Source organism: Tachyglossus aculeatus, chromosome 3, assembly GCF_015852505.1.
Source record: "Tachyglossus aculeatus isolate mTacAcu1 chromosome 3, mTacAcu1.pri, whole genome shotgun sequence".
Lineage (NCBI taxonomy): Eukaryota > Metazoa > Chordata > Mammalia > Monotremata > Tachyglossidae > Tachyglossus > Tachyglossus aculeatus.
Genome location: NC_052068.1, coordinates 64311000 through 64329911, shown reverse-complemented (window position 1 = coordinate 64329911; position 18912 = coordinate 64311000). Strand labels below are relative to the sequence as shown.

General features: G+C 49.6%; 1 protein-coding gene across 2 annotated transcripts in view; it reads right to left on the bottom strand.

Moving 5' to 3' along the window:
* The window catches only part of SGPL1 (sphingosine-1-phosphate lyase 1), a 72511-nt gene that overhangs the window by 15369 nt on the left and 38230 nt on the right, over positions 1 to 18912 (bottom strand). For both annotated transcript variants that reach the window (XM_038743698.1, XM_038743697.1), the window contains 5 exons: positions 18068 to 18233; positions 13086 to 13153; positions 8950 to 9097; positions 5577 to 5656; positions 4689 to 4817 (listed from right to left, as the gene is read on the bottom strand). In XM_038743698.1, the coding sequence (XP_038599626.1) occupies positions 4689 to 4817; positions 5577 to 5656; positions 8950 to 9097; positions 13086 to 13153; positions 18068 to 18233 (591 nt within the window). The remainder of the gene's footprint in view (positions 1 to 4688; positions 4818 to 5576; positions 5657 to 8949; positions 9098 to 13085; positions 13154 to 18067; positions 18234 to 18912) is intronic.

Sequence of the window (18912 nt, the reverse complement as noted above, 5' to 3'; positions counted from 1 at the left end):
GCTGCAGGACCATTTTAATAGTATGTGTGTGCACGTGCACATACACACGCACGCACACACACCCTCCACAGCAAGAACCCTTAATGCCCTGTGGACCCAGACCTGGTCATCTCTCCCCGCCGCTCTCCCCACCAGGAGCCCAGCTGGTTCTAAAGCAGACTCGATGTCTGTAAAGAGGTCAGGAGGGAAGTGAGAAAGCTCCCTTCCTCAGGCCAGTGGTATCTGTCACAAGTCTTCCAAGGCCACCCCAACCAGCCCTAGGCAGCCTCCCATGGCGGAGCTGATGACCATTCATTCATTCATTCAATCACATTTATTGAGCGCTTACTGTGTGGAGAGCACTGTACTAAGTGCTTGGAAAGTAAAATTCGGCAATGGATAGAGACAATCCCTACCTAACAATGGGCTCATAGTCTCCACAAGTGCTCTGGGGTGCAGAGAGACACTGGCTGGTGACAGTTGGAGCCCTACAGATGCACACACCCACATCCACAAAGAGGTGGAAAAGCAGGAGGGGAAGCACTGGGTTTTAGTCCTCAGCATATGCCGTGGGCATGGGTTAGCAGCTCTTCAGGATGGACTGGGACCCAGAAAAGTAGGTGGTCCAGAATTGCCCCCTCTGTGTCCTTGCCCACCCCCAGGCCCCGAAGCAGAAGCAGCTTCTCTCTCTCACTGAAACACCTATCTAGCCATCCCTTCAGTAAGAGGAACAGCTCTCTTATGGCTCAGCTCTCACCATCCAGCAGGCCGAGGGCCTCTCTACCCATTAGCACCACCCCCAGTAGAAGGGAGGCAGAGAGAGCCCCAGAGCTGTTCCTGAAAAACTTGGGCAGGAAGTCAAACACCCCACTCAGGGTTACTTAGGACGCTTTGTGGGGTCTGAATCAGCCTAACAGCAGGAGGGGGAATTCCAGTTATTTAGCATCTTCAGTGCTGCCAGGGCTCAAATGTTCTCCCTGGTCCCAAGGCCGCTCCGCCCCTTTCCACTCACCATCCAGCCCAAACCAGACTCCCTCGGCCTCCCAAAGAACTCAGGCAGAAACTTCCTCTACACACGGTTCCTTGACCCTGGACGACCAGTCAGTTATCAGTTTCCAAGCATCTCCTGAATGCGGGGCCGGAGGCCAGAGCAAAATGAGTCAGCACCAGCTGATTTCACCCTCCTTAAACTTCTCCTAACCCCCCTACTCCCTCCTCCACAAAAACCAGAGCACCCGAGACAGTGTCCTGGATCCACATGGAGGCAGGGTGGCTGAGGCGGGCAGGCGGTGCTGGACTCCTTGTGTGTTTTCCAACTCGCCACGCTCATTGGCAAGGACACTGAAAAATCAAGCAGTGGCATGGCTGGCTCTCGCTTCTCCAGAACTGGATGGTGTGCCTCAGACTTGCTAAGTCTGGGCCCATGGGTCAGCTCTGCTTGCTAGTGTAACGAGGAAGGTAGAACTCGAGGGACCGTCATTTCTGTGACTTTCGTGCACCCACACGTATTAGTATAGAGAAGCAGCGTGGCCTAGTGGATAGATCATGGTCCTGGGAGTAGGAAGGACCTGAGTTCTAATCCCTGCTCCACCACTTGTCTGCTGTGTGACCTTGGGCAAGTCACTTAACTTCTCTGTACCCAGTAACCTCATCTGTAAAGTGGGGATTAAGACTGTGAGACCCATGTGGGACTACCCCAGTGCTTAGAACAGTGTCTGGCAAATAATAAGCAATTAATAAATACCATTCTCATTATTATATTTGTATTTGAATAGGACATCCCTGACCTTGCACTGTTAACCTAGAGGTGTTTGTGTGTCCACATGTGAGGACATGCATGTGTGGGTCCAGCAGCACCAGGAGTGCTTGGTGCCCCCATAAAGTCCATCCCTGAAGTGTCTGCTGCTGGCCAGCACCTGGTGGCTGTTTTCATTTCAGTTCTCTGGGCTGTCTTGGATCATAAGCTTCAAGAGACCAGTCTTTCAAAGAACACAGACTGCCCAGACACACATTCAGCTATTTTTCCATGTACTATGTTCGTCATCTCCTCCTCGGAGTCCGCTGGCAAGCCTAGGCCGCCGGCCCTGTGCCTTCTGCTGCTTGGTCCTTGTTGTTTGGAATGCCCTCCCTCTTCACCTCTGATAATTAATTACTTTCCCCTTGCATCAAAGTCTTACTGAAGGCACATCTCCAAGAGGCCTTCCCTGACTAAGCCCTCATTTCCTTCTCTCCAACTCGCTTCTGCATCATCCTTTTTTCCTTTTATTCACCCCGCCTCAGCTACACAGTACTTATATCCATATCCAGAATTTATTTATTAGTATTAATGCCTGCCTCCCCCTCTAGACCATAAGCTCATTGTGGGCAGGGAATGTGTTAGTTATACTGTACTCTCCCAAGTGTTTAGTACAGTGCTCTGCACACAGTAAGCGCTCAATAAACATGACTGATTGGTCCAAAAGCCCTCTTCTCCAGCCATTCTGGGCTGGCATGATCAGTTGAGGTCATTGTTACACAGCCAAGGACAGAGGAATTAAATGTCCTCAAAGGATTTCTCATAGTTGACTGCCAGCCTTCCTCCAGCTGCACAGATAGCCTCACTGACCCTGGACTATCTGCCCAATGAGGATCTGGCCTAGCTCCAGTCCTTCCACCCTCTCTCCTTCTAGGTAATATTGGAAAGGCCTCACAGTCCAAAATCCCACCTTGTAAGGTTACATTTAAATTCAGGGACATTTAATTTGGAGGGAGGAAAAAAACTCTTCACGCTTAAAGCTCGAGAGTTCCAGTTTCGGGGCTAACTTGTTTTCCGATCAGGAGGGGCTTGCCCACAGGAAATGTTGGTATTGTCCTCATGGGGTTCCCCTAATCAGCAGGGGAAAACCTGTTCCCTGCAGACTCCCATCCACAGTGAGAAAGCCCTGTTGAAAGCAGACACTTGAGCGGTCCTTCCTGATGCTTAAACCTCAGCTTCCCCAAGAACCAAGCCACGAGCTCCTGGGCATGCCCAACCGGAGAGCACAAGTGCCCCAGAGACCGATGGGCTATGTCTTCTCCCCGGGGGGGAGGAAACACTTGGAGAGAGGCCAGAAAACCTCCTGTAGCAAAAACACACGGTAAAAATAAAATCAACAAACAAACCACATAAGAGCCCGCAGGCTTGATGATTATGGGCTTTTCAGCTCAGGAGAGCATCAGAGCCCAAAGCGAGTCAGAGTCAATCCTCTTGAGGCTCCGGCTAAAATACAGCTCTGGTTAATAATAACCTGGTTCTCGAATTCCTGCTCGTACCTCTTGCTTTACCCATGCCACCTCCCATCTCCTGGCCCTTCCTCCTCATTCTCTACTTGTCGAAGAAGCCGAATGGTCTTGGAAAGTAGACACTTGGCCTCCATTTCTGATTGAGCCACTGCCCACCCTCAGCAGCCCCTGGGCTCCTGGACTGGCACCCCTAAATGGGGCTGCAATGCCATCTGCTCTGAGGCTTTTGGCCAGCCAGAGAGATGCGGGTGGTTCTGGCAGGAAGTCTATTATCGGTCTCAATATCCAGAGCTTTTTAGACAGAAAACTCACTTCTCCATCCTCATCTTCCCCAATCCCCTGAGCCTTTTCCTCCCTAAGAGCTTCTGCAACTCCACCAGAGCAGAAGCTAGAGAGAACCCCATTTCAATAGTGACAATGCACCACTGACAGCACCTTTATGCCCACAGACAGGGAACAAGCCTCATCTTTCCCAGACACAGCAGCATTTCCAGATGAGGGAAACCTTCAGCGGAGATGGGGCCAGACTTTAAAATGCTGTATGTTATGTAAAAGAGGGCAAGTTGGAGACAATCCACACCCCAGCATGGCATGTCCTCCTGCAAAATGGGAATTAGCAAATACCAAACCAATACCAAATAGCAAACATCCCGAGAGCTCCTTGTCTTATCCGAACTTACACAGTGATCCAGATGCAAGCAGTAAATGGAAGAGTAGTGTGGCCTCACGAATAGAGCCCAGGTCTGGGATTCAGAAGGACCTGGGTTCTAATCCTGCTCCACCACATGTCTGCTGTGTGACCTTGGGCAAGTTACCTCATCTGTAAAATGGGGATTAAGACTGTGAGCCCCGTGTGGGACAGGGACTGTGTCTAACCTGATTAGCTTGTCTCTACTCCGGCACTTAGTACAGTGTCCAGCACGTACTGAGCACTTATCAAATACCATAAGAAAAAAATAAAAAAAATTCCTGCCCATCTGGTCTTCAGTTCATCAAAACAGCCCCACCGTTCATCGGTCTCTACCTTCCCCAACTAGAGTTGAGTCTCAAGAGCAGGCATGTCTTTTCCATTAACTCAACATCAGAGAGTTCCTTTCTCTCACTCCTTGGACCATGAAGCTCCCCTGCAGACAAGCTGCCCCACCCCACTGGAGAAAGCAGGTCTATGAGAACTGCATAAACCTGCTGATGGTGCTCCCTACCTAAAAATGTTCACCCAGATAGGGTCCCTAGAATTGCACAGCTCCCTGGTTCCAGGTCAGGATTTTTGCATGGAGGTCCGCCTGGAAGAGGAAAACTCACCTATGTCTTCCTGGCCCCTCTTATGGAGGACCCCAAAAAGGGGTCTCCTTCACAGCAAAGGGTTCCGTGGCACTAGTACTGTGCGTGGGACTGGGATGCGGGGTTGGGGGGGCGGGAGAAGGGGGGCGCCTCAGACAGGCACTTACTGATCCGCAGGAGTTCGGGCCCCCGTTAAAGAGCGAGCAGGCCATGCGTACAATCTCGGCCTCCATCTTGCGCACCCCAGGGAAGATGTCTGGGTGCAGGGGGTTGCTCCAGGCGAAGTCCCCATACACCTGTAGAGAGAAACCCACTGGTGATTGGTTGGGGGGGAGGGGAAGGGGGCGGGCTACAGTGCGGACAACTGACCTCTGGCCTAACTAACTTCGGCAGCCAGCTCTGATGGAACAGCAAGGTTGGTTCTGTTTATAATCGACCCTCCTGGGTGGCATCATGGGGCCAAGGAGAATTAGGAATATTTTTTCTGCAGTTACAACACAATAGAGAAGGTCCACTCGGCTTTCAACGATTCCGAGCCACCGGAAACTATGACCAAAGGAAGTGAACCCGGGCCCAAACACCCCAGACTGAAACACCCTCCCAAACCCTCAGCTGCCTCAGACACCCAGAGCCCATGCACGAGCTCCTCAACAAGCTGACTCGTCTGCATAACCTGTTGAGGAAGCTTTCTGTACTGCCACCTGCCTTCGCCAAACTCAACCACTTCCTTCTCTGGCAGTTTAGAGAAGTAAACAGTCTCCTTTGGTCCACGCATGCTCCCGGGGTAGGAAGCAGGTGCGGATGCCCACAAAGTCAGAGTCAGGCTTCCACCAGTGCTCACTCCAAAGTGGTAGTCCCCCCAGCCTTTTCAGCTAATGGTCAGGGCTAGAAAACCCCACAGGGGTGGCTTCCTGCCCTGTTAGCTCTTGGAAACCCACCCTCCCGATGCCTGTCTCACCTAAAATACTCCCTCACAACCCCTTCCCACAGAGAGCCAGCACTTCTGCCCACATCCAACCCGAAATTCCCACTGCCCCAAGGTCAATGTCACTTACCTGGACGAGGAGTTCGGTGAGTTTCTCTTCTCCATTGTACACAGCTCCTGACACTCTCCCGTCTTGCCAGTGGACATCGCCTGAAAAACCAAACCCCTGCGTATTAGCGACGGCAGCCCCAGGGCAGCAGTGGATGCCTCAGGTGAAAGGTTCTGGTCCCAACTGGAGAAAACTCGGGAAAAACACCTTCCCAGCCCAGGAAGAGAGCAAAGAAAGACTTTGTGTCATGGGGTGTTGGACATTTTCCACCCTCTGGGAAAGCACACAGAGAAGCAGTGTGGCCTAACAGGAAGAGCACAGGCCTGAGAGTCAGAGGACTTGGGTTCTAATCCTGCTCTTTTTGATGTGTGATCTTGGACAGATCATTTCACTTCTCTGTGTCTCTCTTTCCTCATCTGAACAATGGGGAAAAAACACCTTTTATCTCTCCTACTTAGATATGAACCCAATGTGGGACAGGGACTGTGTCCAACCATCTTGTATCTACACTGCTTGGTGCATAGTAAGTACTTAACTACCACAGTTAAGAATGAGCAAAGTTAAGAATGTCCCTAGAGATCTGTCACCCTAAAACAAAAATGGATAGGAACTGCCCACGAGAAAACTCTAAATGAGCACCTCAAAAGTGCTTCTCACCTTGGAGCTGGGAAGTGTCAGGGGGAGGAAGATGCAGAAAGTGGAAAATGGAACCTAAGAGGTCCAGTTTCAGGCCCTTTTCTCTCATTTTTTTTTCCTTAGCACTTACTATGTGCCAGGCACTGTACTTTGCACTAGGGTAGAGACAAGATAACCCAGTTGGACACAGTCCATGCCCTACATGGGGCTCACAATCTTAATCCCCATTTTTAGAAATGAGAAAACTGAGACACAGAGAACTTAAATGACCTGCACAAGGTCACCCAGCAGACGGACAGGGGTGTCGGGATTAGAATCCAGGCCTTCTGACTCCGAGGTCCATCCTGTAATAATAATAATAATCATGATGGCATTTGTTAAGCGCTTACTATGTGCAAAGCACTGTTCTAAGCACTGTATTCACTAGGCCACACTACTTCCCTATCCGCAGTCATTCTAGTTACAGAATAAAGGGAAGTATCGACCCTCTTATGACCTTCGCCTCCCAAGCCCACTCAGAAGATTGCAGGTTCTAGTCCTGCAGGGGTCAGGTAAATGTATTGGCCTAGTGGAAAGAGTAGGGGCCTCTGAGTCAAAGAGCCTGGGTTCTAATCCTGGCTCCGCCATTTGTCTGCAATGTGACCTAGGGCAAGTCACCTCACTTTTCCAGGCTTCAGTTACCTCATCTATAAAATGGAGATTAACACTGTGAGCCCTATGTGGAGCAAGAATTGTGTCCAACCTGATTAGCTTGTACCTACCCCAACCCTAATTACAATGCCTTGCACATAGTAAGTGCTTAAAAAATGCCCTTTAAAAAATAGACCACACTCTCTCACTTTTGTATATATGTACATATTTATTATTCTATGTATTTTATTAATGATGTGTATGTATCTATAATTCTATTTATTTATATTGATGCTATTGATGCCAGTCTACTTGCTTTGTTTTCATGGCTGTCTCCCCACTTCTACACTGTGAGCCTGGTGTTGGGTAGGGATTGTCTCTATTTCTTGCCAAGTTGTACTTTCCAAGAGCTTAGCATAGTGCTCTGCACACAATAAGTGCTCAATAAATACGACTAAATGAATAAGCAGTGCACGGTCATCCGCCTGAGCGGGGCGGCATGTCTCTTGTCCTCCATACCAAAGAGGAAACGAGTCAGGAGTGACAGGAGCAGGAAGGGAATACAAGCCTCCCGACTTCACTGCTACAGCTCTGCCCTTTGGCCACGACCATACCAAAGCCTGCCAGAATTGGCTTTTCTGTCGGCTTTCTTCCCTTCTACTACACCGGCCTGGCCTCCCATTTGGATTACACACTAGGACCCTGGCAGGCATGTGTTGCTCCACAGCCAGACGACTCAGCCTGGGGGGCGATTAATAGTCACCGGGCCTCTAAGAACCCAGATCCTGGCTCCCGGCCCAGGCTCCTCTCTCATGAACATCATAGACAGATGTAAGAGCAACTTGAGGCCCTGAACTCCCAAGCCTTACTCCACAGCACTGCCCTCGCCTCGCGTCCTAGCCAAACTGCAGGCCGCCAACACCGGGGTGCTTGTCTTTTCTGGACCAGGCTTCCCAGAAAAGAGGCGGAGAAAAAAAATCAGGCGGCCACATACATCAGATGTCTGCCAGGAGCTGGGGGATGTCTGGGACATCAAAGGATAACAGCAACCAACCGGAAACCCTTCTCTACCCCATAGCCTGTGGCTGATGCTCTTTTCATCTCCAACAATTCTTCAGCTGAAAGTTTGTGTTACACTGGTGGATGGCCTGTATCTCCCCCTATGGCTACACTGGCACAAATATTTTCTGGCACACTGACCTGGACTTGCCCCCCAATACTCTGGCCAGAGAGGCCCCAGGGACATCAAGGATGACGGGGAAGGGGAACGGAGACGGGGAGAAAGGCCTGCAGGGAGAAAGTATACCCTCTTGTTTGTGGGTGAGGGACCTGAAACAGGAGTCTGGGGCTTGAGGGGCCAACCGGGAGGGATAATGAAAAAAATTCCCTTTTAATTAAGATTCTTCTTTTAATGCTATTTGTTAAGTGCTTACCACGTGCCAATCACTGCACTACACGCTGAGATAGATACAAGCTAATCAAGTTGGACACAGTCCCTGTGCAAAATGGGGCTCACCATCTTAATCCCCATTTTACAGGTGAGGTAACTGAGTCCCACAGAAGTGAGGTGACTTGCCCAAAGTTGCACAGCAGACAAGTGGCCGAGCCGGGATTAGAACCCAGGTCCTACTGACTCTCACACCTGGGCCCAGGAAGGCCTCACCATTGCACTACTCTTCTGAGCATCCCCGTTTCACCACTGAGGGCCAAGACGATGACAAGATGGAAGTTCACCTGGAGAAGCAGCATGGCTCAGTGGAAAGAGCCTGGGCTTTGGAGTCAGAGGTCATGGGTTCAAATCCCGGCTCCACCAATTCTCAGCTGTGTGACTTTGGGCAAGCCACTTCACTTCTCTGGGCCTCAGTTCCCTCATCTGTAAAATGGGGATTAAGGCCGTGAGGCCCCCATGGGACAACTTGATCACCTTGTAACCTTCCCAGCGCTTAGAACAGTGCTTTGCACATAGTAAGCGCTTAATAAATGTCATTATTATCATTATTATTATTGTTATTATTAGAACAGTGGTTGGGATCTATCCCAACCCTTGGGCTCATCTGTCACTCTGAGTACCTACAGCGCACGCAATGGCCCCGAGTTGCGGGGGGCTGGGGGTCCCCTGCCAACGTACCCATAGAGCTGTACTCCCGGAGTCGGTCCAGGACGTTGGCATGGCTCAGCCCAGTTGGGGGGAGCACCTTGACATAGCCCTTCCCTATTTTCAAGAAGGACATGCTCTTGGTCACGTCTTCTTTGACTTTGTTGAACTTCTTCTGGATCTGCAAAGGAGAAAGGGAGTCGGGTCAGCAACAAGAGGGAAAGGCTCCCCATTCTCTATGATGCCCTTCTGCTGGAGCCTGGAGAAGCGGGTATGGGCACACATCCCCTCGAGGAAGTCAGTCCGCTGTCTGAATCGGCATCGGTGGGCGCACGCCTCAGTCCCTCAGAAGATTTTGGGGAGGTTTTTTGGTTTTATTTTTTTAATGGTATTCGTTAAGCACTTACTATGGGCCGTTCATTCAATCTTATTTACTGAGCACTTACTCTGTGCAGAGGACTATACTAAGCACTTGGAAAGTACAATACGGCAATAAAGAGAGATAATCCCTACCTACAACAGGCTTACAGTATGGGGGCGGGGGAGACAGACATCAAAATAATAATAATAATAATGGCATTTGCTAAGCGCTTACCATGTGCAAAGCACTGTTCTAAGCGCTCGGGGGATACAAGATGATCAGGTTGTCCCACATGGGGCTCACAGTCTTAATCCCCATTTTACAGATGAGGGAACTGAGGCTCAGAGGAGTTAAGTGACTTGCCCAAAGTCACACAGCTGACAAGTGGCGGAGTCAGGATTAGAACCCATGACCTCTGACTTCCCAAGCCCGTGCTCTTTCCACTGAGCCATGCTGCTTCTCAGACTTCAATATAAATAAAAAGAATTATAGATATATACATATGTACATAAGTGCTATGGGGCAGGGAGGGGGAGAATAGCAAAGGGAGTGAGTCGAGGTGACGCGGAAGGGAGGGGCCGGGCACTGTACTAAGTGCTGAGGTAGATACAAACTAATCAGGTTGGACACAGTCCAAATTCCACATGGGGCTCACAGTCTTAATCCCCATTTTTTTAGATGAGATACCTGAGGTGCAGAAATGTTAAGTTACTGGTCCAAGGTCACAGAACAGAAATATACCAGACATTGGAACCAAATGGTGGAGTGAAAACATACCAGAATGACCAGGAAGCCTAGCTTGACTGCTTCTTCCCCCAGGGTGGTGCTAGTCATGAGAGGAGCCCCCAGAGACAACAGAACGGGAAGAGGGACCCTCAGCCTCACGATCCAATCCAGTTGTGGACTGGGTTAAGGGCTGGAATGCTTGGCATGACAAAGGTCTTGTCTGCCCCGTGGCTCATCTGTCTCAGGTGTCATTGTTTACTTACCAGCATCCAAATTACCCAAAATCTAAGTGAGAGCACTCCAGGGCTTTGGCCCAAGGCCATGCTGACAAATTGTCAGCTGCAGGAGCAGCAAATCCTAGTGGAAAGAGTATACAGGCCTGGGTGTCAGAGGGCCTGGGTTCTAATTCCGGCCCCACCACTTGTCGGCTGTGTGACTTTGGGCAAGTCACTTCACTTCTCTCTGCCTTGGTTACTTCATATGTAAAATAATAATAATAATTATTATGATGGTAGTTGTTAAGCACTTACTATGAGCACTGTTCTAAGTGCTGGGGTAGATGCAAGGTAATCAGGTTGTCCATGTGAGGCTCACAGTCTTAATCCCCAATTTACAGATGAGGTAACTGAGGCACAGAGAAGTTAAGTGGCTTGCCCTAGGTCACACAGCAGACAAGTGGCAGAGCCGAGATTAGAACCCATATCCTCTGACTCCCAAGCCTGTGCTTTTTCCATTAAGCCACGCTGCTTTTCATACTAAGTCATGCTGCTTCTTAAACTAAGCCACGCTGCTTCTCATGGTGATTAAGACTGTGACCTCCATGTGGGACATGGACTATGTCCAACTTGATTAGCTTATATCTACCCCGGTGCTTAGTACAGTGCCTGGCACACAGTAAATGCTTAATAAATACCATAAAAAAAATGTTAGCACAGTCTCTGCAACCTGAGGGTGCTTGATAAGTGCTGATGGGAGCAACATCCTGGGTCTTCCTGTCTCTGCCAGCTCATTGTGAGCACAGAGCACAGGAACCACCATGAGGCAGAAGTCTTGCCCCCTTCCATCCTCTAGACAGGAAGCTTATTATAGAGAGGGAACGTGTCTACCAACTCTGTTGCACTGTACTTTCCCAAATCCTTAGTACAGTGCTATACACACAGTAAGTGTTCAATAAATACCACCGATTGATAGTAGAAGCTCAAAAGTCCCTGGCAGCCTGGTGGGGTAGAGACAAGTGTCCAGCCCACCCTGTTGACCAGTGAGGATGCCAAACAGCTCCAGCCAGGTTCAGAACCCAGTGGGGCACAAATCTGGGCTCCAGGGCAGGCTGGAGACAACAAGAGACCCTGCCTGATGAACTCAGGGCCAGACCGAGAAGAAAGGAGCCTCCTGACAGTTCCTGTAGCCTGGTAGGGCTAAAAGGAACCCCCAGATCACTGCTGGAGCCCTTGGCATCTGGCCTGGTCAGGTGCTTATCCTTAGATGGGATGGGGACAGTGTCAGAAGAGAAAGAGGAGGAAGAGGAGAAGGAAGAGAAGGGGAACAGGAGGAAAGGAACAGAAAAGAAAAATGAGGAAGACAGGAAAAGGAAGGGGACAGGGTATTTACCATCTGTCACCAAATTGTCTCTTCCCTATGATGCTGAGAAGCAGTAGGCTTAGTGAAGAACAGCGGATTTAGTGGATACAGCATGGACTTTGGAGTCAGAAGGACCTGGGCTTTAGTCCCTGGTCTGTCATATGTCTGCTCTGTGACCTTGGGCAAGTCACTTTATTTCCCTGGACCTCAGTTACCTCGCCTGTAAAATGGGGATTAAAAGTGTGAGCCCCATGTGGTACAGGAACTGTGTCCAACTTGATTAACTTGTTTTGACCCCAGCACTTAGAACATTGCTTGGCACACAGTAAATGCCTAACAAGTACCATCTTAATTAATAATTAATAATAATTCTCTGGCCACTGACATCGCCACCAGCTACACAGCAGTGGCCATGGACCTGGCCCGGGAAAGGTCAGCCGAGCCGCGGCCACTGCTACTGGAGCGGTGGTGGCAGAGGGCGGAGGCCCCAACTCAATAGGCCGGTTGGGCGGGGCTTGCCAAGCCACTGGAGCAGCAGGCCAAAGGCCAGGCCCAAGCCAGGTAAACGGTGGTATGTTTGTGACTCCACTTCCCATCGTTTATTCATTCAATCATATTTATTGAGCACTTACTGTGCACAAAGCACTGTACTAAGCACTTGGAAGAGTACAATATATCAATAAACAGACACATTCCCTGCCATCCAAGAGGTGGGTTAGGCTAGCTTCAGTGGCCCATCCTGCCCCAGTAGCTGTGGGCATGAGGTTGATGGCAACTGTTAACATTCTGGTCACTGCTCAGTAAACTTTTCTGTTCACGGTCACAGAGACTGCTCAATTTATCATACTCATCATTTACTGCATAATTACACGTTGCAGAGCACTGGACTTGGCTCTTGGGAGAGGGTCATAAAAAAAGAGGATATTGTCCCAGCCCTCGAGAAGCTCACTATCATATGGAAGAGACAATGGTATTTACAGGGCATCTACTTTGTACAGTGTCCTGTACCGGGGGCTTGAGGTGATTAGAAGAGCCGTTTAAGATAAAGTTCCAGTCATTGAGGAGCCTGGGCTTATGGGGCAGACAAGCCAAGATAAATAATCATAAAATCAAAGCTTGACATTACGTGCATGAGTACCGATAAGAAGAGAGAGGAAGGTTTCAGCTGGAAAGTGAGTCTTGAGAAGGGTTAGAAGCTGGAAAGGGCAGGGTTAGGACAGGCTGAATCCAGCAGTGTCACTTACAACAGTTCCCACTGGACCACTTCTGGACAACGTACCAGAAGTTAAATGATCCACATTCCCCATGAGTGCCCCCTGCCACCTGTCAACCATTCCTGCCAGACTTTCCAACTCCACTTGCCAACCCCGCACCAGCCTGTGCCTAATCGTCTTCCTTGGCCGGAGCCTTTGGGGCCAAGAAAGGGGAGGGAAAGGGGACTGAATGGGAGGGTGGAGGCTGCAGATAGGTGGAAAGAAGGACTGTGTCCGCAACGTCCACTTACCGAGGTCCCAACAATGGGCAGCTTCCTGAGTACTTTGAAGAACTTCTTCCTGCCTCTTGAGGTCAAGCCTGAGAAGAAGCACAAAAGTCCTGGTTACCTCGCAGCTGGCCAACCCACCCAGATCCTGCCAGAAGTTTAACTGTGTAGCTTCTCCTCCCCTTCCCGTCCTGCCCGTCCACTGGTGGGGTTTCCTTCCTTTTACAACAGCTTTGACGCCCATGCTGCCCCACCTGCCAGCCCTGGCAGGATCTTCTGTCCACAAGGACGACTCGTCGAACCCCACAGATCGGGTGCCCGCAACTTGCAAAAAGAATGGGCGGGACCCTCAAACAAACTGCTCACAAACATCCGAGATTCCCAGCTGCCTAAGGGAATGTGACCACCAGGAGTCTATGCAGGCTTGCTGACCCCCTGGAGGTCATGGATCTAGCAGGTACAGTATTTAGTGGGCACCTACTGAAGACTGGGCACTAGACTGAACGCCTGGGAGATCCAACAGAGGTACAAGGCACATTCTCTGCTCACAAGGAGCTCACGCTCCATTGGGGGAGGCACACACAGAAATAATCAAACATGCTTAAGTATACCCAAGGGCTATAGAGAAGCAGTAAGACCTAGTGGAAAGAGCACGGTCCTGGGTGTCTGAAGATCCTGGCTCCAACACTTGTCTGCTGTTTGACCTTGGGCAAGCCACTTTGGTTCTCTGTGCCTCAGCTCCCTCATCTCCCAAATGGGGATTCAATACCTGCTCTACCTCCTACTTAGACATTGAGTCCCATGTGGGACTGACTGTCTTGTATTTACCTGAGTGCCTAATACAGTGCTTGGCACATAGTAAGCATGTAGATACCACAATTATTACAGAAAAATAGATAAGTGCTAGGGTTGGCTACAAGGTTGACAAGAATCAGGGAACTGAGAATTAGTTAGGGAGGGTTGTTGGAGGAGATGGGATTTTAGGAGGGCTTTGAAGGAAGGGTGGGCTGAAGGCCGGTGGTCAGGGAACCAAGTGCCTGTGAAGCGTTCAATAGAAGCAGGAGATATGTTCCCTACTACAAGGAGCTTACAGTTTAGTGGCTGAAAAGTCAGATATAAAGGTATTTATATCTCAGCAAACAGCAAAATCAGAATCAAATGGTGAATCCAAATATACCTCTGTCCATCCACACATATATGTGCCTTCCTAAGTGGAAGAAGTAGTTGTTGTGCTGATAGGATTCAGGGAGTGGATAATTAGTTAGGGGAAGCATTTGGAGGAGATGGGATTTAAAAATAAATCATAATGGTCACGGTATTTGCTAAGCACTCGCAAAGTGCCGAGCACTGTGCTCAGGGTTTTCTATGGCTTTTTCCATCCATTAAATTTCGAGTTTCTTTGCAGGAATTTTCCCAATGGACCCGCCACTCTCCGGAGGCATTTTAAATTTAGAAAAAGTTATGGAAACCTCAGTCCTTCCTAGAGTTCACCACAGTATGGGAAAAGGAGCTGAGTGACAACCCATAAAAAAAAGTGATATCATGAAAACAGACTTAACCCACAGGGAAGACCACAGACCAAGCATGGCAGTAATGTGGCCTAGTGGAAAGAGCACAGGTCAGAGGACCCAGATTTTAATCCACTTACCTGCTGGGTGACCTTAGGCATATCACTTAACTTCTTCATTCGTCAGTTCCCTCATCTGTGAAATGAGGATTCAGTATCTATTCTCTCTCCTAATAATAATAATAATGGTATTTGTTAAGCGCTTACTATGTGTGAAGCACTGTTCTAAGCACTGGGGGGATACAAGGTGATCAGACTGTCCCACGTGGGGCTCACAGTCTTAATCCCCATTTTACAGATGAGGTAACTGAGGCACAGAGAAGTTAAGTGACTTGCCCAAAGTCACACAGCTGACAAGTGGTGGAGCCGGGATTAGAACCCATGACCTCTGACTCCTAAGCCCATGCTCTTTCCGCTGAGCCTTATTCACTAAGTGCTTACTGTGTATAGAGTACTGTACTAGGTCTTGGGAAAGAATACAGGCATAGGATTTGGACACAGTCCCTGACTTTCAGGATTGTGAGCCTCATGTGGGCAAGGACTGTGTCCGACTTGGTTTTCTTCATTCATTCAATCATATTTATTGAGCGCTTACTGTGTGCAGAGCAATCCCAGCGCTTAGTCCAATGGTTGGCACATAACAGGCCATGCACCTGACCTGAACCCTCCAATACACTCCTGAAACACCCTGTTCTTTCCCAGTTTGTCAAAACTCGGAAGAGGAACGGCAGGAGACCTGTAGGTTCCCATGATTTAGCCAGTCCTGAGAAATGCACAGCGCTGGTGCAATAGCTAAAAGTCTGCCAATGAAAAAGAAGCTTTGCCTTTCAGGATTACGGTCTTCATCCACAGCCACAAAAACATGTAGGTCAGATCAGGAGGAGAGGAGGGGTGTGAGAGCTACAGCGCTCCATGGAATGGACAGGCAAAGGGTCAGAAAGCTGCAGAGGCTGTTTCAGCTGCATGAAATCCTGGATCCTGGGGCTAACCCGAGGAAGAGATGAGGGCAGAGTGTCAACAGATTTGCAACACCATGAAAATCTTCGAAGCAAAGGCAGGACCCGATATCAGGGGCGGAAAGGCGTCAGGAAGCGGGGCAGAGTCCAGATCCAGGCAACAGATACTAAAGGTTGAGCACAGGCACAGGTATCCAGGGCAAGATAAGATGGGGGAGAGCGCACAGAGAACGGTGACAGAACTGTCAGAGGCAGGAAGTTGTCTAGAGTCACAGAATTCGCTCTGCAGCCTTACAATTTTTCATTACATTCCTCAAAATGAGCATAGGCCATAGCTCTTGTCCCCACCTCTCTTCAGTTGTGAAACCCACCGGAATCGATCCATTCTGGGCAGCTGGCTAAATGTCCTTGCTTGGCCCGACCACGAGGCTGGGCGGTTTAAGGCCAAACAGAGGGCATCCAGAAAGGTTGAAAACAGCTAGGCCCCAGGGACCCTGAGGTGGGTCTGAGGGGGTCGTGAGATTTAGAGGTGCCCGGCGGCAGCCAGGGAAATTGGGTGAGGAGAAGCAAAGAAGCTAGTTTATCACAGTCCCCCTGACCACCTCCCCACCACACATTCATTCATTCAATCGTATTTATTGAGCGCTTACTGTGTGCAGAGCACACACCAATCAATGGTACTGACTGAGCGCTTATGATGAAGAGAACACTGTGCTAAGTGCTCAAGAGAGTTGGCCGACCCTATTCCTGCCCTCAAGAAGCTTACCAACTCGCTGGACAGACAGACACTAAGATAAACTATACAGAGGGGAAAGCAATAAAAATATGTACCTAAGTGGTGGGGTGGGTATCAAAGTGTTTAATTCCCAAGTGCTGAAGTGATTCAAAAGGGAGACTAGAGTGGGGAGATGAGAGGCTACTCATCTACTCAGAGACTTCCTGGAGGAGATGTGATACTGTACTAGGGCTTTGAAGATGGGGAGAGCGGGACTCCTCCAGCCTCCACAAACCTCCTTTAACTCTCTCTTAGCCCAGTCTCCGGGCCCGGTCCCTGGCCCACCCCTCCTTCCTCTCCAAAGCCCTCCTCCCTCCCTCGCTGACCTCAGCAATCCCACCAACCCTTCCTCAGCCTCTCATGGAAGGGTCAAGGATGTTATGGGCTCATCACTGACCCAGAGAAAACACAGAGGCTGTGGAAAAATCAACTTGAGAGATATGGTTTTTGACATTCCACAGCCCCGCCACTTTCCAGAAGAAAATATGCCAGGAGGCGCCTCTCCACTAATGGTCTAAAGCTCCCCAGAGCTGCTTTCTGTCGGCGATGGCCATGTGCAGACAAATCTGCAAACTAAAGCCCCTGACCCCTGCCACAGATCACTCAGGGACTAGGCACATGGTAGGCATATTTCAAGGGCTCATAGCGAAACCAAGTAATTAACTACTTCCTCTTTTCCCCTAAACCCACTCTGCCTCCTAGTTGTTTCATCTCAGTTGACAGCACCATGAACCATCCTCACTGCCCCAGAAGCCCACAGCCTCGGTGTCATCCTCAACTCCCGGATGTCTCTCACTCTCAATTACTGCCAGTTCTCCCTACGCAGGCAGCATCACCCAACTCCTCCCCATCCTCTCCACCTCAGCAGCTATTAGCCTAATCCAAACTTGGGTCTTACTGCAGCAAGTTTTCTGTTTCGGCCTCCTGTCTGGTCTCCCAGACTCCAACCTCTCCTCTCTCCAAACTGACATGATATCCTGTTGCAAAGATTGTCTTACCCTCCGCTCCTCTAAACTCTCCACTGGATTTCTGCATCCTTCCGCCTCCAACAAAAACTCAAAGTCAGCTTTTCGATATGGAAGGTGGGGGAGATTCTCCCAGCAAGTGGGCAGCTGTGGGGGACACCACAATTATAGCCTAGTGGATAGAGAATGGGTCTCAGGTCAGAAGGACCTGAGTTCTAATCCCAGTTCTGCCACATGCCAGCTGTGTGAACTTGGGCACATCACTTAACTTCTCTGTGCCTCAGGGACCTCATCTGTAAAATGGGGATTAAGTCTTAGAACCCCATGTGGGACAAGGACTGTGTCCAACCCAGTACAGTGCCAAGCACAAAGTAAGCGCTTAACAAATACCATCACCATCATCATTAGGGGCCCAACATGGGAGAATGAGTCCTATCCGCTAGACTACAAACTCGAAGTGGTCAGGGAACGTGTCTATCAACTCTGTAGTACTGTACCCTCCTGTGCGCTTAGTACAGTACTCTGCACATAGTAAGTGCTCAATAAATACCATTGATTGGGGGAGCACAAAGTCCAGTTATAACACAGCTCCAGGAAGGGAACCAGGTGGCGTGCCTGTGGTCAACAACTTTGGCCTTCGGAAAGTCTCCGAACCCCAGCCTGGGTCCTTTTCTTCCATTCTGGATAGCAGGGCCAGCCCAGGTCCCTTAGGGTCACAGAAAATGCTCGGGCAGCGTACTTACTCTCTGGCTGGAAGATGAAGCCGTACAGCCATACTGCCAGCAGCGTCCACCCTACAGTCCATGCAATCAGCTGCCAGGGCTCAAACTTTGTGCACTGCCCATTCACAAAGTTCTTGGCTTCAGTCAAGTAGTCCACCACGACTTCTTTGTAGGGCTCGATGGCCTCCTGAAAATGCAAGCAGAGCAGAGCAAAGCAGGGCATTCAGTGAAAGAGTAACAAAGTTGGCCCCCACCCTGCTCTCTCCATTTCAATTATTTGCCCTCCATTCTTTCCAAGGACCCTTTAGTTTCGGGTATTAAACTCCTGAGAAACAGTGTGGCCTAGTGGCTAGAGTACAGACACAAGGAGGACCTGGGTTCTAATCCAGGCTCTGCCACGGCTCTTCTGTGTGACCTTGGGCAAGTCACTTAACTTCTCTGGGCCTCAGTTACCTTGTCTGTAAAATGGGGCTTAAGACTGTGAGCCCCATGAAGGACACTGACTGTGTCCAACCTGATTAGCTTGTATCTACCACAGCACTTGGTACAGTGCCTGGTACATAGTAAGCACTTAACAAATAGAACAAAAGAGAGCTACATAATACAAAAGCTATCATTATTAATAACAACAATTGTGGCATTTGTTAAGTGCTTACTCTGTTATGCATTGTTCTAAGTGCTGGGGTAGATACAAGAATAACAGGTTGGCAATGGTCCCTGACCCATACAGGGCTCACAGTCTGAGAGGAGGGAGAGCAAGTACTGAATCACCATTTTACAAAAAGAGAAAATTGAGGCCCAGGGAAGTTGCGTGACTTGCCCAAAGTCATGCAGCAGGCAAGTGACAGAGATGGGATTAGTACCCA